The sequence below is a fragment of the Rhinolophus ferrumequinum genome, chromosome 9 (assembly GCF_004115265.2).
Source record: "Rhinolophus ferrumequinum isolate MPI-CBG mRhiFer1 chromosome 9, mRhiFer1_v1.p, whole genome shotgun sequence".
NCBI lineage: Eukaryota > Metazoa > Chordata > Mammalia > Chiroptera > Rhinolophidae > Rhinolophus > Rhinolophus ferrumequinum.
In genome coordinates this window covers 11,587,535-11,613,022 of record NC_046292.1, presented here as the reverse complement: position 1 = coordinate 11,613,022, position 25,488 = coordinate 11,587,535, and the positions used below count along the sequence as shown (strand labels likewise).

At 55.1% G+C, this 25,488-nt stretch overlaps 1 protein-coding gene across 9 annotated transcripts in view; it reads right to left on the bottom strand.

The window, feature by feature from the left end:
- The window catches only part of ARHGEF10L (Rho guanine nucleotide exchange factor 10 like), a 134,934-nt gene that overhangs the window by 27,655 nt on the left and 81,791 nt on the right, over positions 1 to 25,488 (bottom strand). For all 9 annotated transcript variants that reach the window (XM_033113890.1, XM_033113892.1, XM_033113894.1 and 6 more), the window contains 7 exons: positions 23,431 to 23,546; positions 22,764 to 22,891; positions 21,132 to 21,232; positions 13,894 to 14,015; positions 8,910 to 8,996; positions 7,595 to 7,827; positions 5,716 to 5,870 (listed from right to left, as the gene is read on the bottom strand). In XM_033113890.1, coding sequence (XP_032969781.1) covers positions 5,716 to 5,870; positions 7,595 to 7,827; positions 8,910 to 8,996; positions 13,894 to 14,015; positions 21,132 to 21,232; positions 22,764 to 22,891; positions 23,431 to 23,546 — 942 coding nt within the window. The remainder of the gene's footprint in view (positions 1 to 5,715; positions 5,871 to 7,594; positions 7,828 to 8,909; positions 8,997 to 13,893; positions 14,016 to 21,131; positions 21,233 to 22,763; positions 22,892 to 23,430; positions 23,547 to 25,488) is intronic.

The window sequence follows — 25,488 nt, the reverse complement described above, 5'->3', positions numbered from 1 at the left end:
GAGAAGCTCTTGGAGGACAGACCAGTTTCCCATCACCACCACACCCCCAGGTTTTCCCTGTTCTCCCTCCCCTCCCCCACCTTTAAAACAGGTTCTCCCCTCGCCCTTCTGTCCTACTTAAAATTGGCAGACTCCCAGCTCAGCTAGGAGTTGGGGAATAGGGACTCCCCACCCACCCGAGCACACAAGCAGCTCTTTCTAGCCCGTGCACTTGAGCACACGGGAAGCAGGCTGGGGCAGGATCCTGGCTGCGGCCTCTCAACTTCTTCATGACCTAAGACAGGTGACTTCACCTCTCTGTGCCTCAGTTTCCTCATCTGTAAAATGGGCATGAGGGCCATGCCTACATCTCATAGGATGCTGCAAGGATCAAATGACACGTGTAGAACATTCAGCACAGGATTGCCACACAGTAAGGAGTGTTGACAGCTGTTGCTCGGTACCGCTATGTCTCTGCATGTCAGGCACTCTTTACATGAATTATTTCCTTAACTCCCAGCCTGTGCGTTCTATTCTTATTCCTGTTTTACAAGTGTGGAAATGGAGACACAGAGAGTTTAAACAGCCTTCCCAAATCACACAGCTAGGAAGTACCCGGTGCTCATTAGCTCTTACTGTTTGCTTCATTTGCCACAACACAACAGTCTGTAGAGGAAGGTGTTGACGCGACTGGACTAATGAGACAACGGCGACCCAGAGAGCTGAGAACTTGTGCAAAGCCACCCAACGGGTGACGGGCCAAGCAGGATTTAAACTCAGCTGACTCTGGCCCTAGCCTCCTTCCCTAACCCCTGTTGCCCTCTCAGGTTCCATGAGTTTCTGAAGAGCTCTGGGGCCGTAACTAGAGATCAGGAAGGCGCAAGTGACCATTAGGCAGCCAGGCCTCCACCAGAACACCAGAGCTGCAAAAATGCAAGGCTATGGGCTCCCCCCAGTGGCCAAGACGAGTAGTGCTTATAGCCTGAAGCTGGCGCTCCCACCTCTAAGGCCAAGGCAGGGAGCAGCTAGAGATACTGGGACCACACCCCAAAAACTGAGAAATGGGGGCTCTGTACTGTGCACACAGCAGTGGTGGCCACCAGAACCCTTGGAACTTCTATCCTGCACTTTCCTGGGACAGCATGGCCATAGATGCCTAGGATGGGGCTGGGGTCTGATACCCCTGAGGGTCACGTGTGCACTGACCGCCCCTCCATTTGCTAGGCAGCTCCAGGGACCCTCTAAGAAGTCTTGACTCCAAGACAGGACGATAAACTGTGGTAAAATTTAATGCTGATATTATTATATCAAAAAGGGCACTGGACAGGAGTCCTCAATCACAGGGACCCTGAACAAAAGGCTTCCCTTTGCTGGGACTCAGTTTTCCCATCTGCACCCCAAGCGGACAGAACTCTGACCTCTACAGTTCTTCCCAGCCTATCGGGCTATAATTCTAAAGTTTTAAGTGCAATCACTATGAGCTCTGGACAGGGCTAGCTCTCCGGCAGCCTGGTGGCGGGGGTCTACCCCTCCATCTTACTCCTTGACCTCCAGTGGCTTCAGGTACACCCGTATATATTCCGGGCACGCATACACACACACACACACACACACCACAGCGCATGAGCGCACACACACACACACACACACACACACCCCACACACACACCACACACACCCCTGCGTGACCGCCCACTCATCTGGGCCCGGCACCAGCTCTCACACTGTCAGACAAGGGAGACGAACTCCCTGTCTCAGCAAAGGCACCTTCGAGAGTCTGGAACCCCTCCTCCCCCAGCCGGCAGGGGAGAAAGCCCAGCCGGTCTCCCACGGGGTCCAGATCCAGCTGGAGCCAGAAGGCAGAACACCGAGTGAAAGTCATAAAGACCGAGAGAAGCCCAAAGAGCAGCCCATGCCCAGTCAGTAATGGCACCAGCGACAACCATTTAGATGGGAGGCAACACACACAAGTCTACATTCCAGGGTCCGTCCGGGGCAGCTGTGTGACTGATCGCACCTGGCCTTCACAACCACTCTGTGCAGTGGGGCTGTCTTCATCCCATTTTACAGGTGAGGACACTGAGGCTCTAAGAGGTGAACAACAGGCCCAGTCTCACAGCTGGGTCTCAACCCCAGGCAGCCTGACTCCCCCCCAGCCCACCCCCTCACAGTTCCAACAGCTGGCTCCTCCAGGGAGGGACCCTGGCTCACATCCCCAGCATGGAACCAGGGACATTCCCACACCCGCACCCAGACCTGGTCAAGCTTCTGTGCCTGCTCAGAGATGGGGGAGACGGAGGGGATCCAGGTAGCTCTGCTCCAACACAGACTGGCAGAGACAGCGGCCTCCTGTCTCCTCTCTGGGTCCCCGGGTCCTGCTCAGTCTGGCACCTCATGGGCACTGGATACATATTTGCTGAGTGAGTGAATGAGTGAATGAATGAATGAATGAATGCAGGTAAGCAGAGGCTCCTGGGGGCAGACTGACTCCCACGGCCACACAGTTCGTGGCCTCGGTTTCCTCATCTGTCAGCTGGAGGTTGGACTCCAAGTCCCCTCCGGCTCTGACAGCCGGGGACTCCTAGTGGCCTGATGACCTTGGGTTCCTCAGTCACCTCTCAGCTGCTGGTTCCACAGGACCTCCAGGATTCAGGCCAATCCCAGGTTCCCAGCTTGGTTTCTGTCTGTTTTACTTAACATTTCTGGTCCTGCCGTCTTGCAATGAGCCAAAGCGTGGCTTAGTAATGCCAGTTTTATCCAGTCTTGGTCTCAGCCAAACCCAGGCAAGATGGTAACCTGTCACTATAAATACTGACAAATATCCAATATCCACCGGGAGCCCAGGACAAGGTTCTGGATTATTCAATCCCCAGACCATCCAGGCCACCAGGGGGCACCAGAGGTGGGTTCCGCAGGCACAGGGCTTGGGCTCTGCGCTCTGGCTCTGGGGCTGGGGCTGAGGTGGGGCGTATCTGCGGGGTATCCGAGGCCTTGGTGAGTCTGGAGGAGGTCCCACAGCCGGGTCACGGGCCAGGCTGATGATTCTAGGCCGGGACACACACAGCCCAGGTGAAAGGAGATGGAGGGGAATCCCCCCCACCCCACACTGTGCGGCCGGTCCTGAGAGCCTCCCTTCCCGCCCTGGCCACCTCTGGACGATACCACAGGAGGAGGAGGCACCAGGTAAGGCCTCTCCCAGAGGCCTCCCTGGCCAAAGCCAAACGAAAGGCACAGAGGGTGGGTTCGCGAGGAGAGAGTGACCCAGACTCTGCTCCCAGCCAGTCTCCTTGCCTCCACGCCTGTCCACCAGCCAGAGGGCACAGAGCTCCGCCACTTCCTGCATGTCCCTCTACTTCCCATCGACTGAGACTAACCCAGGGTCCACAGGACCCAGCGTCTGCTCCCAGACCTTGCCTCGTGCCACTCCCCTCTCTGCCTACTGCCCAGCAAGACGGCCTCCTCTCTGGGTTCCCCCACCAGACCAACCCCTCTCCTGCCTCCAGGCCTTTGCACATGCTGGTCCCTCTGCCAAGAACACCATTCCCTCAACTCTTCACTTGCCTGGACACATATTCTTCAGGACTCACTTCCAGATCCTCCTGCTCCTGGGACAGGCCTTCGCCAGTCAGCCCACCCCATGCCCAGAAGGGTCGGGCTCTCACCTGACACCCTGTTCCCTACCTTAGGACCCCCAGTACAGTGTCTAATCATAAGTTCCCTGCTTGTTCACTTGACTAATTCCGTCTCCCTCTATAAACTCTGCAAGGCCGGGATCATATCTGTTTTGCTGGCCACCGTACCCATGGCGCATAGTAGGTGCTCAGTAAATGCTTGGTGGACAAATGTGTGCAAGGTGGCAAAGCTGATGGAAACGCTCAACCTTCTCCTCCAGGCCAGAGAAGCCAAAACACCCTTACGTCCGGAGAGGACTCTAGACCTGGAGAGAAGATATTTGGGTTCAGGCCTCAGCTCACCCGAGACTTTGGGGAGTCCCTTGCCACCTGGAAAATGAGGGTGTGGAGTTCAATGGTTCCCACTGGTCCTTCTGGTTCTGACAAACCACCAGACTCCAACCCCAGGCTCAGAGCCAGTGGTTAGATCCCAAACCCCTTCTAGGTTGAATTGCATCCCCTAAAAATTCATCTATTGAAGCCTTAACCCCCAGAACCTCAGCATGTGACCTTATTTGGAAATAGGGCTGTTGCAGATGGAATTAGTTAAGGTGCGGTCATACTGCAGAAGGATAGGTCCCCTAATCCGGTAGGACTGGTGTTATTATAAAACAGGGAAATGTGGGCACAGACACACTCACAAGAAGAGCGCCACGTGAAGATTCGAGTCATGCTGCCACAGCCAAGGCAGAAGCTGGGGGACAGGCCTGAAACAGGTCCTTCCCTGGTGCCTGCCAAGGTCACGTGGCCCTGATGACACCCTGATCTCGGATTTCTAGCCTCCAGGATCGTGAGACGATGAATTTATGTTGTTGAAACCACTCAGCTTGTGTTCCTTTGTTAGGCCAGTCCCAGCGAACTCATACATCCCTTGTCCTCCTCCCAGCCCGGGCACCCAAACTGAATGGGAACCCAGAGGGGAAGGGCCAAAGGCAGCCCAAACTGGGGACCAGGAGGGCCACGGTGGGACAAGGCGGGCTCACAGTATTCAGTGGGGGCCAGAGGGTGGAGGTCCCTCTGGAACCCCTTGTCTACTCTAATCTCTGAAGATCTGAGCCCCTATTTACATGCACACGCACGCACGCTCTGACGGCGAGAGGAATTTTTTCCCTCCCTCTTCCCCCTTTAATTAAAAACTATAAATGCCTTATCAAAAGCTAATTAAAAATACCAACACAGTGCCAAGTGGCAAAAAATAAATAAACAATAGCTCATTACATATACGCGTTTAAAACCCTGCAACAGGCTGTGATGACGCGGCAATTAGAGCCTCATGGAGGGAAGAAGGAGGGAGGACAGAGCGTCAGACTCATCAGCCCTCTCGGGGGGGCACCAGGGAGCAGCTACCCTCTCTGCCCAGCCGAACAAATCACAGGGGACAGGGGACCACAGCACTTGTGTGGTCGCAGGCCCTCCCTTTACCTCAGCACTGGGTCTAGAAAGAGGAGGCAATTCTCAAGGGCTGTGGTGACAATTAAGATAATGCACAAACATTGAGCACTTTCCCAGGTTCCTGGAACACGGCAGCTCCAGCACTGTTAGCCTTGCCCGCTAGACGTCATAACCCGTGCCATGGACGGCTTGATAAAATAATAGCAACTGAGATGCTTGACTCTACTAAGGCACTTACTGTGCCGGGCCCTGTGCTTTGCCTTCACAGCACTGTGTAACTTGCTGGTACCACACAAGCGGAGGCTTCTACCATTATTTTCATTTTAGATATGAGGAGACCGAAGCGTGAAGAGGAGAAGCCACTTACCGGCGGACACAGCTGTCATCAGGGCAGAGCCTGGACCTGAAGCCAGGTCTATCCAAGCCCAGAATCCCTGCTCTTCTCCACTAGTCTCCCGCCCATGGGCTGAGCTGTCTATGCAGTAGGGAGCACCCCATTCCTGCAGGGACCCCAGTGGGCATCAGGGATCTCCAATCCCCCTAGCTGTGATATGCCCTGACTCGTTCTGAGCCGCTTCCTTGGCCTGCCTCCCACAACCGCTCAGGTACAGGCTCTGCCTCTCAGTCAGTGCCCAGGGCTGCCCCCCACTGCCCCCAGCACCTCCATCCTCACCGCTGGTCCGAGGGTAGGCGGCCAGGGTCCCATCCTGCAGGCCGGCAAACAGATGGCAGGGGCCGTGCCGCAGGCAGAGCACGGGCTGCAGGCCTGGGCTCCGGCAGGTCGCCAGGCACTGGGTACCCGTGTCCACGCTGCTGTAAACCAGGATGCTGTGGGGAGAGGCCCAAGTGAGTCACTTAGCCCCCTACCTGCCCACTGCCCCTCACAGCCTCCTGGGGAGAGGAGCTGGGGACGCCCCCCTGCTCAGCCGCGCCCCCTGCTGTGTGTCCAGGCCATCGCTCTACCTTTGGAGAGCTCAGACTTCCACCAGTGGCCTTTTGAGGATGGTGCCCTCCCCGGCCCCTGGACCCATGGAAAATTCAGGGGGCCTCAGAGGTAGCACAATAAAGGTGCTGAGAGAAAGATTTTCAGGGTCACACAGACCTGAGAGCAAATCCAGCTGTGCCTCCTTCCAGTTGGTTGACCCGAGACTGCTAAGCCTCAGTCCTCTCCCAAAACCGGGACAATGATGCCTGCCTACCTACCTCATGGCCATAAAAAGGAATGAAGCACTGACACATGCTGCATGGCTGAACCCAAACACGTTAGGCTGAGAGACAGGCCAGGCACAAACGGCCACATACTGTATGATTCCATGTCTGTGCAATGTGCAGAGGGGGCCAATCCACAGAGACAGGGAGCAGATTCGTGGTTCCCAGGGGAGCAGGGAACGGGGGATGACTGCTTAATGGGTACAGGTGTTCTTTTGGGGGTGATGAGAATGTTCTAGAAGTAACTGTACAGTGGTGATGGCTGCACATCATGAATGTACTGGAAGCCACTGAATTGTACACTTTAAAATGGTGAATTTTATGTTATGTGAATTTTATCTCATTAAGAACAAAAAAGGTCACCGAGCTCCTCTGAAGCACTGGGAGGGGCGGAGCCTCCGGAGTCTCCAAGTTGTTCTACGTATGTTAGCGTTTTGCTCCTCCCTCAGTTTCTTGTGTGGGAAACAGAGGAAACACTTCAGAGTGCGGCTGCTGTGAGGCTCATGGCCCCTGGCCAGTGGCGGGAGGGGGGGAGGAGCACAAAGTAGGTGCTCAGGAAACATCCTTCTCCCCGCTTCTCCTCACTCTAGGACAGGAGCGGAAAGCATTGAGCTGCAAGGCCTTCGTTAATCACCATCTTCACCTGCCCATTAACCGGCATGAAAACTCATTCTCCGTCCGCACCACTGGACCCAGCTATGGACCCCGGCAGGCTAGCACTCTAGGGGGGTCAGGGGAGGGGTGCTCCCCTTACTGCAAGGAAGTGTCTGCTGACTCAGCAGCTCTGGGCATGTCTTACAGGGGGACCCCCCTATGCCCGCAGATCTCACTACCTGGGCATGCCCGGGACCCTCATCCTCCGTGCAAGGGGCACTGAGGCCACAAGCGGGTGGACGCTGGCAATGACAGCTGAGTGAACTAAAGGCCCACATGTCCCACGTCTTGGACTCGCACAGTGGTCCTCCATGGCGGGAGTCTAATTCTCACTTTACAGATGAGAAACTGAGGCCTGGGGTGGTTACGGGGGAGCCCGAGGCCCTACAGCGAGGAAATGGCGGATTCCAACCCAGCTCCGAATGACAGTAACGTCAGCGCTCACCCAGGGTACCACACTGCCCGGGCAGGAGCCCATTTGCACTGAACGGTCTCGGCTAAAGGGTCAGCGGTTCCTGATGCTTTGGCTTCCATACTGCGCTTCCCGGGTCCCCACCTTCCTTCTCCCAAACGGGGTGGAGAACATGGGTGGGAGACAATCTTGCCCAGAAAGCTAGAGGGACATCCCCCACCCCGCTCCCCCGCCCTGCCCCTGGCTGCTGTCAGGCCCTCCTTCCCGGGCCCCTCACCTGCCATCCTGCAGCCCCAGGCAGATGGTCGGATGTACCGCAGCCGTGGGGTCAGCAGCCGTGTGGCTCTCATCTCCATCTCCGTCTCCATCCTCCCCCTCCTCCGGCTCCGGAATGTACTCCATGCAGAGCACAGGGGCCGCCAGCGGGAACGACTTGACCGTGCGGGGCGAGGGCCGGTTCAAGGAGAAGATCTCGACTTGGCCCCCTGCACCCTCCTGCCCGCCCCCGACCTGGGGCAGAGACCCAGAGAGGCCGTCAGGAGGAACCACGAAAGCAAAGGTGGAGCTCAGCTCCCGCCCTCCCTGTGACCTGTCCCTAACTTCTACTTGCCACTATAATTGGGGGGAGCATCCCCCCTCCTGCACACATTTATCATGCTGTCACTGAAGGTCACCTGTCCCCAGCTGCCATGGCAGCAAATTTGTTTCAGGGCCCAAAGGAAAGCAGGTAAGGAGCTAAGGTGGAGTAAATACCCAGTCAGCTTTCTATTTCCTTGTCCTTAGGGTGAATTTCAACCGACAAATAATAAACATATACTCTGCTCCTTTAAAATGTCTTTCTGTGCCTTGTTCACTGTTTTACCTCTGTCTAGCACATAGTAGGCACTCAATATGTACTTGCTGAATGGATGGAGGGATGGATGGATTGATGGATGTATGGATGGATGGATGGAGGCATGGAGGGATGGAGGGATGGACGGATGGATGGATGGACAGACGGATGAATGCCCCATATGTTAGATATTGGAGAAACAGTGAAGAACAAATCCCCCTCAGAAGGGACATATGGGCTGGACTCTGGAGGGAAGCCAGAGTTTTCCTGCTGAGTGCCTGGAGACAGGAAAGCAGGAGGAGTTAGAGGGTGGCCAGAGGGGTGGTGAGGCTCAAACATCAAGGAGCTTCAGGGCGTCACCTATTTGAATCAAGGGGAGTTTGCCAGGAACCCTGACCTCAGAAAGGTGGGCTGGGATCTCTGTGAGAAATTGGCAGTAACCAGCCCTGCTGCCTGACCCTGCGGTGAGGACCCTGCCACCCCGGCACTCGGCACAGCTGCCATTCATTTCCCTCATGGCAGTATGGCCATTTTCAAGAGTCATGCTCACTTATTTGTCCCCCAGTGTTCTGTTGTCCCTTGTGAGGCTACACCTGCCAATTCTGAGCACAAAGCCCGAGACAGAGGTTCCTAAGAACACCTTGACAGGCAAAGTGCTCCTGGGGACCAGCGGCTTTCTCCAGCATCCCCGTCCCGGGTGCCACCCTCCCTGCTCCTGTCCTAAGGCCAGAATTCCTGGCTGGGCACGGGGGTTACTCACCCAGAGGTAGCCCTGTGGAAGGGAGGTGCTGACTGCCGAGAAGCCCAGCAGGGGACAGCTGACAGGACTGTGGACCAGGGCCCCAAGCTGCAGAGATAGAGATGACGCATACAGGGTTAAGGGTCAAGGTGCCTGAAATGCCAACATGTGGCAGCAGAACCTTTGTCTGAATCACCTGGGGGAGGAGGGGAACGGGGTGTCATTAAACCTGCAGATGCCTGGGCCCCATTCAGGCCCCAAATGAGAATCCCTGAGGGTGTGGTAGGAGAACTGACAGGTTTTATAGGCTCTCCAGGCAGTTCCAAGTACTCGTATTTGAACTCACATTTGACAATCACTCTTCTAGAACCTTCTGTCTAGAAGGGATCTGAGTGACACTCTGGGCTTCCTGAGGATTTTTCAAACAGCTGCTTCCATTTAAGATTTGTTGGTAACCAGTAATGCCCGACGACCCCCAGCCCCACTCCTTAATTTTACAGATGGGGAGAACAAGGTCTGCAGAGGACCCAGGATTGTCTGAGGACACAGGGAAGGCGAGTGACGGCCCTGGCAACACCTGCCTCCCTGGTTGGCCTTCCTGCATGCCTCCAGAGCAGCACAATGGAGCGGGGACCCCCAGATCATTAGAACCACTCTGCAGACGGGCACACCAGGACAGAGGGCTGGGTGGCTTGTGCAGGCTGCCCACGGGGGCCAGGGGCTCCATCTGTAACAGGCTAGCACAGAGAGCTGCCAGCTGTTTGCTCCTCCTGCAACGCCAGGGGGCTCTCTGGAGCCTGTTTCAGGAGTGAGATCCTGCCAATCTGTCTCTCTGGCCAGAAGAGCAATGCAAAGAGATGGCCTGGCCCTTTCAACGGCCTTGCTGGAATCCCCGGGCAGATGGAAAGGGAAGGGGGTGGAGTGGGGAGAGCTTGAAGGTGCCCGTCTGAGGAATACGGCCACCACTGGACCCTTTGCCAGGTAGGTGCTGCCCTCTACTGGTGCGGAAGGCCCAGGCTGGCACCAGCCCTGTTGGAATATTCTAACAAAATTCCTAATGGTCATAGGTAAGGGGATCCAAAGAGGTCACCTTATCCAGCCCCTCATTTTAAGAGTCAGCAAACTTGAGGAATGGGAGAGAGGGATATGACTGGCTCAACGTCACACGGCAAGTTAGTGGCGGTCAGGGTTGGAATTCAGTTTTGACTCCCAGCCCAGCGCCCTTTCTGGTTGACTTCTACTCAAAGGCCACGGTGGGGGCCTCGGCATTCCAGGGCCCCATTTCTGCCAGGCTGGCTGCCCGGCCTCCGGGGCCCCTTAGGCCCCTGTTCCCCATCTTTCCACTTCTTTGCCACATCGAGCTAGGTGGCCTGCCCTTTCTGCAGGTTGCCGCTCCTGTCCTCTCAGGTGGTGAGGCAGCAACCACAGCCCTGGCTCAGGCGTCCCCATGGCAACTCCAGATGTCAGATGAGTCAACAGAGCCCAGGTCCAAGATGATGGCAAAACTCAAACGGCTCCCAGACCCAGAAGTCCTATCTGTGCCAGAAAACCGACTCCCCCAAACCAGGGGCTCATGCAGTGCAGAGGGGAGCAGCATGAGCTGGCAAGAGGAGCGGGCTTTAGAGGCAGCCAGCCTGCTCCACACCCAGCTCGGCTGCTACCGGAAAACAGTTCTCATGGTCACGGCGACTGGAAAGGGTGAACATAAAGCACTTGGCACAGGGCTGGACACCCGGCAGCAGCCACTGCTTACCAAGGACTTCCTGTGGAATGTTCTAGCACTTTACCTGAAGTAACTCACTTAATTGGCATAACAATACTATGAGTGAGGGGAGGAGCTATTACAGACCAGCAACTGTGACAGTGAGCAGACAAGGATCCCACAAATAACAAGTAATTCCAGCTAATAGAGGGTGACAGTCAGGAAGCAGGTCGTTCGTCTAGTGCACTGAAGCCTAAGGAAGCCTGGCTGCAGACCCTCTGCGGGCCTGGGCTACAGACTACACCCCAGGTCTCCTCAGAGCGGGCAGTACCCCTGCCCCTTCCCCAAGCCCCGGCCCCAGGCAGGCCTCTAGGTTGGACCTCAGCCCACAGGGGTTTGAGTTAATGCTGGGCCCTCCCCCTGCCCTCCAGGGATAGGCCTCCAGTTCAGATGGAGCCGGAGGTCCACGAAGACTCTCCCGATACCTCAGTAGTCAGGCCTTCACAATCCCCCCAAAAAGACACCAGTGGCTTTTCTTCCCTGGGGACTAAAATGTCATCAGACATTTGCTTTCATTTCTCGAACTCTGAGCGCACGCCATGCGGCAGGGGCATTTGACATCAATCGTGTCTTTTAATCCTCGATATAACCTAGTCAGGGAGGCACGATGGCTGCCCCAGTGTACGCACTAAAGACAGCTGGGACAGCGAGAGCTGCAGTAGCATTCCTGATGTCACAGCTGGGACGTGCAGAGTGGGGATTCAAACGCAGGGCAGGGTCCACGCTCTCGCCCTCTCCAGACCAATTCCCTTGAGTCAGAAGGCCCAGCGTGAGGCCCAGCATGGCCCAGCTTCCCATCAGCACTGAGAAGAAAAATGCTCCTTCCATCAGCCCCCCGGAGTCCTTGTTTCCTTGAGGGAAAGAACCCAACACACACCCTCACCCAGCTGGCAGTACGAGGTGCTGATCACGTCCACAGTGGGACAGGGGCTGGGCCAGTAAGCTTTCCTGGAGGTCAGGCTCAGTCAGTCTCCGGCTCCCATGAGGCCAGCACAGAGCCAGAGTCCTGGGCCCCTGGGCCTGGGGAGAGGCGTTGGGCAGGGAGGGAGGCCCGGGCTGCGGCCAACACCTCACCTCCGTTACTGCGGTAATTGGACGAAGCGCTGGCACTCAAGGCCCTAGTTCAGTTGTTGCCAGCGAGGAGCTATTGAGGCACCTCTGTCTGGTCCTGGCTGGGAGGCGGGCGCAGGCAGCGGATGGTGTCTTAGGACCCAGAAGATGGGGACATGCAGGCTCCAGGATATCCCTCAGGAGCTCTACAGGCACATGGCCCCAGGTTCACTCATAGTTCCCTTGGCTCTCACAGGGGGCTCCACAGGAGGTGGGGGGCAGAGGGCTTGGAGGAGGCTGAGGGTGCTGCCCCGGCCCCGAAAGCTCTAAACGAGGAGCTTCTGGGGCTCTGGTCCCCTGGGTACGAGGCTCCACACTTGGGTGGGGGCTTCTTCTGCCTTGGAGGTAGCAGCCTGTATGTGACTCCACCACCTGGATGTGACCTTTAAGGGCATCACCTGAGTCCTGAGGGGAGACGCAGACCATTTCCCACCCCAGAAGGCTGCCTGGTCAGCCTTCTCCACAGGATGCCTGCAGGCTAGGCGAGTCACAGGCAGGGTGAGCTCTGGACAATCCCACTCCACAGCCCCCATCCCAAGGCCCACCGGTACCTTGTAAGACTCAGCAGGCTGCTTATTCATCAATAAGTAAGGACTGAAGCCCCACGACGTTGGGCTTCCCCAGCCCTACAGAAATGAACAGTACCCTGGCCACTCCTGGAAATATCTGGTAGGGGGACCCACACCAGAAAACACACCAGCCAAGCCCCCGTGAGAGAGGGAAAGGGGCAGGATGGGGTAAGAGTCTAGAAAACTCTCCTTCCCAAGTGACAGGTGACGTAGGCAAATTATTGCTCCCGAATCCCTTCACTTAGTCTCAAGGACTCGCAGCCCCCTCTGAGGGCACTGAGAGGATTAGAGTCAATCACTGCGAAGTGCCTAGAACAGAGCTTCGTGCACAGATGCCTCGGGGAAGGACCTGCCGCCATATTGTCAAGATTAAAGAAATTTCAAATTATGTGGCTGTTGTTGCTGCATCCTTCTTGCCATTCGGGTCTCAGTCTAAATGCCAGCTCCTCCGCGAGGCCTTCTCTGACCCCCTAACTATGTTGGTCCCACCTCTGCATCTATTATATCTCATTTATTTTCTTTATAACACGTCACTCTTTTTTATTTCTTTTGGCTTGCTGGGGTCCTGCCTGTGTCTCCCCTCTAGATTGAAAGCTACAGGAGGGTGTGCTGTATGTTTGGTCACCGCTAGATTCTCAGTGTCTAGCACAGGGTCTGGCACACAGTAGGTGCTAAAATTATATGCACAACGGACAAATAAATGAAGGAATTAATGGATGAACAACATCTCAAGGGTACTGGGTTACAGCCCAATCATCTTGTTTCTTGGGGCTTATTTATCTGGGCCTCTCCTTGCCCTAAAGCTCAGATGGCCTCATCTCCTTGGGAGGAGATGCTCTAGGGAGCAGTTGTTCCAGGTAAAGAAGTGAACTTGGCCAGGATATCAGGGACAGATGACCAGTGGCGGTTAAGACCACAGGTGCTGGAATCAGGCAGAGCAAGGTGACAATTCCTGGAACCATCCTTACTGGCTGTGTCATTTTTAGAAAGTCACGTCATCTGTCTGAGCCTTATGAGGTCCCTACCTATAAAACAGATCTAGAAACGTCTACTTAGAGGGTTTTATCAATATGAAAACAAGAAAGTGGCGGCAGAGCAGTGGGGGAGCACAGTAGGTGCTTGACAAACGCCAGGCATGATGGTTATGGAGTGTGTCCCTGTCTTTTCCCCCTACCCACACCAAAGCCGGCTTCTGCCTGGCTCCCACCCACAAAGGGTCCAGCCCACAAAGTCTGGCACAGCCACTTGGGCATATTTCTGGCCTACCTTTTGGGCTGGAATCATGCCATCCACTGATGAGATCATTGTTATTTGTTAGCTCAAAATAATGGAATTTTCCATTCACTTGACCCCCAGAGGGCATCTACTCCCCCTTTTGGGGTGAGAAAGCTGACTCCTAGAGCAACAAAAAGGCTTGACCAACTCCATCAGGAAGAAGTTGAGAAGCTGGATCTGGACCCTGGGCCTCTCCTGCTACGGGCATGGCCTGGAAACTCTGCTTCTCCCAGGAGAAGGAGAACACAGCCACCTCCGCAGTAGACTCAGCTAGACCCACTCCACTCACCTGCAGGCTGAGGCCCCGGGAAGAGAAGGCGGGGATGCAGCAGGCCAGGATCGGGCACCAGAATGGGGCTTTGCTCTTCCTGTCCTCATCCGGACATAGCCAGCCCGGCTGGTTCTCCTCCCCTACAGCAAGAAGAAGCGTGTGGGTGAAGCTGGTAGAGCCCAAGGACCAGGTGGGCAGTGAGCAGCCCTGGAAGCCCAGGGAGCCACTGCAGGCCAGAGAGGTCCGGCCAGCACGGTGGCCTAGACTGACCCAGCCACTTGCCCCACCCCCAGCACCACTCCTGCCCATCCGAGGTGAAATCCGACCTCACTCCTCGGTCATGGCTGTGGGTCTCCAGGAAAGAGTCAGGACACCTATGGTTTGACCTCCCTTTCACTGAGCAACCTCGTGAAATCATCCCAAGTCTCTGAGCCTCAATTTCTTCACCTATGAAACAGAGACGATAAACATGCCCTCATCCTGTGTTTGTTGTGAGGATCCAGTGACATCATAGATGGATAACGGTTTCAAAAAGCGTTAAGATGCTGCACTCAGTCCCGGGCCTGCTGCCTTGCCCTCACCTCCGAGAGGTGGGAGATGGTCGGAAACCAGCAAGCGGACAGGATGGTTTGGGATTGCGACCACACAGCCAAGCTGCTTTTATACTTGATTGTGATGATGATGGGAAATGGAAGACTCTTCCTCCTGCTTCCTTTGAAGCTACCCCCAAATCTCCAGGGCCCCCAGTCAAGCTGGGCATAGAAGCCCCCCGCGACCTGCTACAAGTACAGACGCCCAGGCCCAAGCCCAGAACCTAGACTTGCATTTGGAGACCTCTGCACTCAACAGCATCCGCTAAACCACGTTCTCTGCAGCGGTTCCTTCATACGGGTCAGGGCTCCCTCACATGCTGCCACCTCTAGGAAGTCCTCCCAGAATACCTGGTGACAGTGTCCCCCTTCTCTCAGACGGAAAGATCCTGTCTTATTTATCCCATAGCCTTCACCACAACCTAAAATCATTGTGTCCACTTTCTTCTTTAGGATCCATCTCCATATGTCTCTAGAATGTAAGCTCAAGGCAGCAAGATCTGGGATGTCTTATTTGCCCCTGCTTCACCAGCACCCAGCACGCTGCCTGCGACGAGTAAGTGCTCAGCAAACGTGGGGTTGAAAGACTGAAACGCTGCCTGCGCCGAGTAAGTGCTCAGCAAACATGGGGTTGAAAGAATGAAACGAAAGGAGTGAGCGAGTGAGTAAACGGCCATCTCTACAAAGAGTTGCCCATACTAAGGAGCCCATCCTTTATGCTCCATATGACGACACTCCCTGTGACAACTGCCTTTCTGGGATCCCAACAGTAGGGGCACGGAGCAGCTAAAGCACACCCACTGTGTGCCCAGGCATCAGGCACACCCACTGTGTGCTATACACATGCTCCCCGGCTTCATTTCCACAATAACCAAGCACTGTCAGATAATGATTTTCCCTTTATGGACGATGAGATTGACATTCAGGGATCAAGCTGACCAGGTCATATGCATGGCTCGATGGCCCAGTCCAGGTGACTAAGGTCTGTCTGACTCAAAGCCTGGGTTCTCTGCACTAAACCAGGCAGCGTTCCAGCAACCTGCCCCCCACTGATACCCAAAGGCATAACTAACACTGGACTATGAGAAGGCAGGTGTGCTTGTGCCTAGAGCTTTGGAGGAGAGGTCATCGATTGAACTATCGTGACAGCAGCCTTCCCACCCTGCACAGAGCAAGCACTGCAGAAATGCTGTCGGGGCCGGGATGGGGGCGGGGGGTGGGAGGAATCAATAAAGTGCACAAGGTTTGGGATACACAAAAAGACAATCTCCTAGAGATCGTCTGTTAGCATAGTGCCTATAGCTAACAATTCCATAGTATGTACTTACAAATTTGCTGAGAGGGTAGATCTCACACTGTGTTATTACAATAAATGACAGATAGATAGATAGATAGATAGATAGATAGATAGATAGATAGATAGATAGATGATAGATAGATAGATAGATAGATAGATAGATAGATAGATAGATAGATAGACAGATAGACAGGTAGGAGGGCAGGAGGGAGTTTTTGGAGGGATAAACCTGTTATGGCATAGACCGTGATGACAGGTTCACGTGTGTATACCCAACTCATCAAGTTGTATGCCTCAAATATGGACAGCTTTTTGTATGTCAGTCATACCTTAATAAGGGGGCTTTATTTAAAAAATGCCATTGCCTCCAGAGAAAGGTGGCACTTGAGTGTCAGCCATGGCAAGAGTTGCTGGACTGAGGTGGCAGGTGTGAATGTTCTTTGAGAAGTTAAAGACATTGGCAAATGTCAGGCATTACTGCGTGGACAACCTGCTCCAGCCGGGGCTCCAACGCCTGTCCCCAACGCCAGCTTGAGCACCAGGCACATTGTCGCACCCGACCCTCAAAGAGTAGAGTCGCTGGCCGGTGAGCTCACCCCCAAAACGGGCCCTCCACCCCACCGGGCCCTGGAGACGGAATCACATCCAAACTGGCTCCCACCACCGAGGAGGAGAGGCCATCAAGGAAAGGACGAGTACGGCAGAGGACAGGCACCACCAGGACGGAATGACTGTGTGTGCCACACGTCACTGCTTACAAAGCTCTGTCCTGATACTGTCTCATTTCATCCTCACGGCCACCAGGGGAGGTCAGTGTTCCCATGCCCATTCTACCCTGGAAAAATGGACGCTGGGGGACGTCAAAGGCAGGGCCCAGGCGCCAAGGAACTAAGCCATGGGGACACTTCACACAGCGCCTGCCATGCGCGGTGATCACCAATACAGCCCGCCTGCCTGCGGGGCCGCACCCATCTTGGTGGCAGGTGCTCACGTCACGGCCCCTGGGCAGTGAATAAAGATGGGCAAGATTTGAGTGTGCCCCTGCTCCCAAGGTCTGCCTGCAGGCACGCAGACCCTCACCTCTACCAGACGGGAGCTGAGCACAGCACCCAAACCCCCTTCCTCAGCAGGTGGCCCCCTGGAACTCAGTGGGTGAACATAACCCCCACCCCACCCCATCACCACGTCGCCCTGAGCTCCTCTCCTCTCCCCTTACCCCAGGCACCCACGGCCCATCAAGTCCTGGCAATTTATTAGTATGTATATATTTTTTAATGATCTGACCTTCTCCTTCCAGATGGTGCCTTCCCTGCCTGCGCCTGGGAACGTTAAAAGAAAATGGAGTTCTTGCTTCCCATCTGCCACTGACATTGTCCCCGTCACAAAACCAGAGCGGCGGAGACCAAATTAGAAGGCTGTTGCTACTGAAAATTGAAGGCCCACTTGGGATAAGTGACATTAAGAACTGGCACCGACGGCAACGCTGTGATTTCCAATTGACATTAAGTGGGGGCTTATTTAGTGCCTGGCTCTGCAGCGCCCACTGAACACGAGAGCAGCAGGAGCAGCTCAGGCTGGGTACCACCTCCCTTTCTGCTCCCCCATCTCCAAGCCCGCGGAACACCCCTGCCGTCTGCGGGGGGCTGGCTCTGCCAGAGGGGTCCTGGCAGCTCCTCAGTGTGACACTGAGCCGGACACCGAACCTCGCTGGGCCTGTTGCCTCATCTGGGAAATGGGGGAATAATTCCAACCTTTGGAGCTGTTGTAAGCCACTGAAAGAACAGATGCAATGCTGGCACACCCCAGGCACTCAAGAAATGGTACCATAATGTCCATTGTCCTTGCGGTTAAGAGTATTGCCTATTACTACGCTTGCAGGCGCTGCCCCTGGGGCCGCCCCACCACCACCGGCTGACCTGCTCTGCTTCTCCAGCCCCCACCTGCCTCCCAAACTCCTCCTGTGCTCAGTCCCAGGGCCGTGCCTTTCTGTCACTACTGCCCCAGTGGACAGCCCGACTTCCCCTCGCTGCCTCCCCAAATCGGAGGCTGCCTCGGAGGCCCCTCTCACACCGCCCTAAACAGATGTCAGGGCTGTGTGACCTCAGCACGTGTCTTCTCCAAACACCCCTCCCCTGCAGACAGATGCTGGTATCCAGGGAGGCCAGGCAGGTGGCTGTGGTCAGCCAGCTGGGGTAAAACCCAATCATGCCCCAAGGCCATCCCAGCCCCGTCCTGGAAGGCAGACCCACTGCTTCCGGCCAAGGGCTCAGGCAGGTCCCAGAGCCGACCTCAGGGACGATTGACAGTTAAAGGAGAAGAGGCCCAGAGCGCACGTGGTGTGCACCTAGGTCATGCTCAGGCTTCATAACTGGATCCATCGCAAGGTGGAGCAGTGGTGTTACTGTGAAGACCAAGGGCTGGACAACCAACCAAGTCCAGGCAGCAGGGGAGGGCCCCCAGGCCGTGTGCCGAGGGTCAGCCCGCAGCCTGCCAGGCCCAGGTCTTCTGGGGAGGTAGAAACAGGAGGCTCCAGGGCCATGTGGGCCAGGGATGCTGAGCTTTGAGAGCTGCGGGGGGAGGGGGTAGCGGGGGGGGGGGGAAGGGACAGGAAGAGGGTCAGAAGCCCCCAGTCTCACCTCTTCCTTCTCTGGAGCCTTCCACCTGCAACCCTTTTCCGGGGCCCATACAAACAGAAGACTAATTGGCAGAAAGGTGCGAGGGTATGCCCGAAATCACAGAGCTGGTAAATGGCAGAGTGGGGAACTGAACCCAGGCCGTCTGGCTCCACTTCACACAGTGCTTAGGTTCCAGACACAACGGGGGAAAGGACCCCTGGAGCTCCAGTCTGTTATGGGGGCAGGAAGTAGCCTGCCTTTCCCAGGTCTGCACTGCCTGGTGTAGCCAGGCTGGGATGCGAACCAGTCCCCAGATTCCCCAGCACCTGCCCCAACCCCACCCCCAAACGCCCTTCCAAGGGGCAGAACTGACACCCACTCCAGGATCCCAGGCACCCCCCAGTCCAGCCCTCTCCTTTCTCAATCTTCAGTGGATTATGATCTCGTCACACTGTAGTCACGGAGAGAGGAAGATACAGAAAAAAAAAAAAAATGAAAGGAATAAACTTCCTTTGTGAATAAATTTTTTTTACATATGCTATTTCTAACAGGCTCGTGTTATTTTTTCCCCTCCCCACCAGGCACTGCAGATAAAAAAAACAAACTGGCAAAATAAAAAGAACAAATTATTCAAGCCCCAGGGGAACCCAGGCATTCAAATAAGATTTCAAATGACTCTGGTTCCATTAAAACTTTTGCTGCAGTGCAACTGCGTGGATATAGGGCGGCTGAGCGTCTTCACGGGCCGCCGAGACCCAAGCGGTTCACATCAGTCAGTGCCTCTCCCTCCAACACAAAGTCGCACTCAGCAAAGCACCTGGGGTTCAAACAGGAGATGGACCTGCCTTTAGAGCAGGTGCACTAACCGGGCTCAGGCGCTGTGCCCAAGATGCAACTGCCGCACTGGGGAGCGTGTGGCCTGAGGCCCGGCAGGCGGGGGAGCCAACTTACTCAGCCTTCGCTCGGGCCAGAATTCCCACAGTCCTCTGCCAGAGCTGGGTACAGCCTCAGCTAAAAATCTTTCCTCCACCCTTCTCAGGCCTCCTGGTCACCCAGAAACATCCAGGAGAGGCGTGTGCAATGTCAGCACCAGATCCAAGAAGGGACTGGCTAAGCAGAAGCCTCTGATCCTGGCTCTTCCAAAACCACAACCTGCTCCGCATTCCCTCCACCTGCCATCTGCGCACAACGGGCAGAATGGTCCACTTGAACAGAAATCGGACACGACGCTGTCAGGCTCTCAGTGCTACAACAAACAGCTCCCCACCACGTTCAGAATAAGGTCCATACCTCTCACCCTGGCTTTCTGGAAAACCTGGCGCCCCACCTCCACCTGCCCCATTCACGAGCTCCGGCCACCGCAGGGCCTTTGCACTTGTTGTTTGGAAGCCTGGATCACTCTGCCTCGATCTCTGCACGGCTTCAGATTCGCCTTCGCAGAGGCCCTCCCTGACAGCAGTTCCGACCCCCAGGCTCAGTGCAAGCTTATCTCCCAGCTCTATCCCCTTCGCAGCACGTCCCTCCTTGGTGATTTGCTCCTGTAATATCTGCCTGCCCCTCCCCTGTAAGCTCCCTGATAGCAGCGATCTTTCTGTTTTTGTCATTGCTCTTTTCCCCATGCCGAAAATTACTGTAGAGACTCAATAAATAGTTTTGTAATTGATGAAAGCCATTGATGAAAGTCCTGACTTCTTTCTGGAAATGTTTCAGAACCTATTGGAAATATATACTTATCTATAAAAAGATCACGGCGGAAACAAAAATGAAAAATACAACAAAACAAAAAGATCAATGCTATTGGCTGGAACCAGCAAAAGGGAATTCCGACACAGCACAGGGAACAATAGCTCTGACTGGCAAGGCCCCGGGCTTTTCATCAATTCACAAAAAGCGCAAATAAAGTAATTATAACTTAATGAATGTGGTTTGGCAGACAGAAACTCACCAACTTGAGGAGGCAGAATGAATAGGGATTGAGAGTGGGCTCTGGGGACAACTGCCCAGAGTCGGCCCGTTCCTGCTGTGTGAACTCAGGCAAGTCACTGCACCTCTCTGGGCCATAGAACCCTCAAGCATAAGAAGGGATTCACAACATACCTATCTCTTAGCGTTTCTATGAATGTGAAATGAAAGGTACGTAAAATGCTTAGAAACATGCTTGTATACAGGAAGCGCTCTGTAAATATAGATGCCCGTTATTATTTATATTATTATTAGGAAGTATACAGGGAAAGACAAATCATAGAGGTCCTTGGTTGAAAATCAGTTTAGTCTAATCTGCTTCGCTTCTTGGTAACAGCTTTATTGAGATGTATAATTCAGCTACCAGCTTTCAAAGTGTACACTTCACTAGTTTCTAGTATATTCAGAGTTGGGCAACCATTACTACTATTTAATTTGAGAACGTTTTTATCACTCACACACAAAAAGAAAAGAAAGAAAGAAATCTTTAGTAGTCCCTCGCCATTCCCCCCTCGCTGCAGGTCCCTGGCAACCACTAATTTACCTTCTGTCAACTCCCATTATTTTACAGATGGGGAAACTGAGGCTCAGAGAGGGGAAGTGACGTGTCCAAGATCATTAAGCAGAGTCTCAGGACTCAGAACTTTGGCTCCAGTTGTCTCTCCACTGCACCATCTACCCCCAACTCAGGAGCCTGCCATGAGCCTGGACGTCCCACACACATACACCCCCCCCAAACCTTCCCTCTCCCACCCCTGCCCCCCAAAGTGCTCTCCTCGGGGCTTTACTCACGCAGTCCGATCTTGGCCAAGTGCAACCTGTTCACCCAGGAGATCTTGCTCAGGGGGTTGGGGGTGATGAAGACCACCATGAAGCTGATGGGGCGGCCGGACCTGCGGGGAGGAGGGCAAGGAACGTGAGTGCCCAGAACAAGGGCCTGGGTCCCCCTGGGCAAGCACCCAGCTCTTCCCTCAACCCACATGCCCTGAAGGTGGAGTGAGGTCTTCTCAGAGCATCAATGTGTAGCCATAGAGGCTGGTGGCCCACCCAGCAAAGCCTTAGTCCCCTGGGGGGAGGAGTCCCTCCACCCACCATGGCCCCAGGAGGGAGGCACCTCCCCCAGAGCGGCCACCACACTCCCCAGCTCGGCCCCAGGTGCCTGGGCTTGGGTGCCTAGCAAAGCCAGAGGTATCTGATCCTCTGCAGGCTACGACTCGAGAGGCCCGTCCAGGACTCCACCTGGTCAGCTTTCACGGGCCTTGTCAGACACCTGTACATGTCTGACCGGGAGTCTCTGCAAGGAGGACTGGGTCTCACTCAGGTCTGTTCCCCGCACCTGGCACAGGGTAGTTGCCTGGGAAATGTGTGCTGACTGGACACACGAATGAATGAAGAAATGAGTGAATGGGGTTGTGCACAGGCTCGGGGCAGCTGGAGGCCACGCTTGTCACCACACTGTCATCTTGGAACAGCAGGGGCCCCTCAGAGTTCTCTGGGACCTGTTCTCTACCATGGGCCATCCCAGCCCCAGGGAGATGGGCAGGATCAATGTCACTACCACTGTATGGTGCATGAGGAGAACGGGGCGCGGAGGAGAACGGAGCCGTGCGAGGCCACCAGCAGGGTGGTGGCAGCTCCGGTTAGAGCTCAAAGCTGTTGACTCGCAGCCTCAAGTCCTGAGCCTTGCTTCCTGGGCTCACGGCCCTGCCTCAAACAATAGGGCTCCAAGCTTCCCTTCCCTGTAGCCACTATATTTGTAACAATATGTCCCCCAGTGTCCCCTGGGGTTCTAAACCTGGGCTCTGAGCCCCTCACTGCAGCAGCCTACGCTTCAGTCAGACCTGAGAACCCAGCTCTACCTCTAACCATGTGGCCTTGGGCCTGTCATGTAACTCTCTGAGCCTCACCTTCCTCATCTGTAAAATGGGGTAATAACACACCTTGCAGAGGCGAGGGAGGATCAGAAAAATACCTTTCCCCGTCTCTGCCGGGTTGTCATCAATTCCACAAACATCAGCTGGCGGTTTACTCAGCACAAGCTGCTAGGAGGGCATCAGGGGACAGAGGCAGTGCTGGGAGCAGGTTGGGTCCATGAGAGGAGACCCAGGGCCTGGTCCCAAGGGACTGCACGGTCTGATGTAAGTAAAAGGACACAGCACAAATGGCACCAACCATCAGCAGAGTGTCCAAGTACACTAACAGAGGCTGGGTTTACCCTGGGTATGAAAAGATGGTTTGTTCATTCGTTCGTTCACTCACTCATTCATTAATTCATTCGACTACGAGCACCTACTCCATGCCTAATGCTATGCTGGGTGTGGCCTACACAGCCCCTCCTATCACGGCAATACTGACAAACAGGATGGTTCCAGAGCCCCCCCTCTAAGTACCCCCCCCTTCATCGATGGCGCCTTTGCCTCTCACTTGTCGGGTTTCCCAGGAAGCAGGAGCCTGAGGCGGCACTTGTTGGCAGAGTGGATCTCCTCCTCCTTCACCCGCATCAGCCTCTGCAGGGCCAGGCACCAGTCTTGAGCCACGGTCATGTTCAGGTTCTAGGGTCGAGGAGGATAATGAGGTCACTACCCAGCCCACGGACTCCCCAGAAGCCACACCAGATCCTACAATAGTCAGGGCACCCCAGGGGAGAGAAAATGGGGAGAAGTCCCGAAGCTCAGCCGGGAAACTCGTTCAGCCACAAGCAGGAGGCCGACTCCCTGTGCTCCAGGCCGCGGGCAGGCTGCCCAGCCCTTGGTTCAGACCCCACCTGGCACCCCTCCTTTGAGAGGGACACACCTCCCAGCAAGCTCTGTCTCCAGCCTGGGGCAAGGCCGGGAAGGGGCGACAAGACCACCAGGCAGAGAAGAACAACAAAAAACGCCCTGCAGCCAGGCCCTGCTCAACCGGAGGGAGAGGCCACTCACCAGACTCCTAGGGAGTGACAGGGAGCTTAGCCGCCCCTGCTGCTTCCGGGAGCTGAGCCAAAGCCACGTCAGGGGACTGGGCCAGGAGAGCAGCCCCCCCACTCCGCTGAGTCTGGGCCCACAGGGAGGAGCCTGGAGCCCCAGCAGGCCCGCTGGCCAGCGCGGTGTACCTGGTAGGTGCCATGCAGCGTGCTGATGAGTAGGGTAATCTGCTCTACCACCGCCAGGTCCTTCTGCAAGTCCTGCAGCTCCTGAAAGAGTCGCGGGGGCCCGAAGTACACCTTATCTGGGCGGAGAGAGACCCAACTCAGCCTCAGGAGCGGGCAGGTGCCAGCGAGAACCCAGGCATCCACTCACTGCCCAAAGGAAGAGCTGTCACCCTGGGGATATGACACCAGAGATACAGAAGGAAACATCACGGAGCTCTTGTCTACTGGCGGGGACAGAGCCAGTCACAGGTAAAGCCGAGCACCTGTGATCCAGGCCACACTCAGTCTATACAAAGGATCACGGGAAACCAGAAGACTGAGAAACAACTATGCCTGGAGGAGATAAGGAGCCTTCACGGAGTCAGGAGAGTGGTGGGCACTGCCAGAAAGGAGGACGGCATGGGCAAAGGCACTGTGGCTTGAGAAAGCCCACGAACAGCAAGTTGTTCAAAAACATACTGAGGACCTACTATGTGCCAGGTTCTATTCCAGGTGTTGGAGAGACAGCTGTGAACAATACAGACGGGGTCCCCACTCTTATGGAGCTTATGACTTGGGGGACGGGGAGGAAGTATGGGGAAGCATCAACTCTATGCACAGATGGTAGAAGGGACTGGGGGACAAAGATATCATAGCGATGGACCAGTGGCGATGTAAGAAGATGCCCAGGTCTCTGCGGATGATACAGCTGGAGTGTCAGGGCCTGAGAGATGGGCAGCAAGAGACAGAGCGGGAGGGACCCCCAGGATTGGATGGGGAGTCCTCAACTGCCATGCTAGGGAATTTGGGCTGTGCTCTCTAGGCCATGGTTTCTCAAGCTGAGGTCTTATGGAATTCCGGGGGTGGGGGCAGGGGGGGAGGCATATTTTGGGTTGTCATCCAGATGATTATCTAAAAATCAGATGCACATCCTGAATCCTGGATGTAATGACTTTGAAGCCACATTCTGCTGCATGGTCTCAAGGCTTCCGGGTTGGGACTGAGCGGGGCTAACTGGATGGTCACAGGCAAGGAGCGACGTGGACAGGAGAGGTAAGTGATGTGCTCACACCAAACAGTGGACAAAGACGAACTCTGCGGGGACCCCAATAGGTGAGCTGGTGGGAAATGCAAGTCACCATATGGCACCCCATGGCATGAGTGCAGAGCACTCAAAAGAACCTGCCCTGTCAGAGGGTCACATCCATATTGTGAGCAATTCGGTTCCAGCAAAACAACGTCACCCGTCACATGAAATGAATGCTGTTCCTTTGAGTTTTACTGTTTTGTAGCTTCCTTTTTATCCCATTTGTGATTTTTGTCTTGGTTTTACGGTTGTTCACGGGGTATAAGCATAAAACGTCTATTGTACCTAGTCTTATATTTGCACACATTTCAATAACAACATGATAAAAAAAAAAATCATTCACGGCCAACTGGGGTTCAACAAGAATTTCTTTTTGCCCTTTAAAGGGGGTCTGGCAGCATCTTACTCTCGTGTCATGAATGCGGCCACAGACAAAAGAGTCATTGAAGGAGGGGTCCCAGAGTGGGGACCGAGGAGTGCAGGGAATGAGGTCGAGCTAGGGCGGAAGGTGGGTCAGTAGAGCCCTTCCCAGGGGGCTTCTGTGAACAGAGTCAGGAATGCCAAGCAGCCCTTCCTGCCTCACAGACCAGGGGAAAGAGTCACTCGCATCTGGGTATGGGCGCCGCTGTCCGGCCCAGCCCTCCGAGGGGGAGAGAGCATGATGCAATCACTCCCTCAAACTTTCCATTACTGCCAACAGCCCAGTGAGGCAACCTCCAGGGTCAGGCAATGGACAGGAGCCAGCTGGTGGGGAGAGTTTGTGTAGCCCAGCGCCTTCCCAGCCTGTAGGAGATACTTCCGGCTAAGCACTCCTTTCTGTTAGCCCTGCAGTTCAGCACCCTGCATTCATTCAACCAACGTTTGATAACACCCACCTCAAACCGGCTCCAGGCAGGGCTACAGCCATGCCAAGGAAAGAGATGGCAACCAATACAACTGGCCTTGAGAGCACT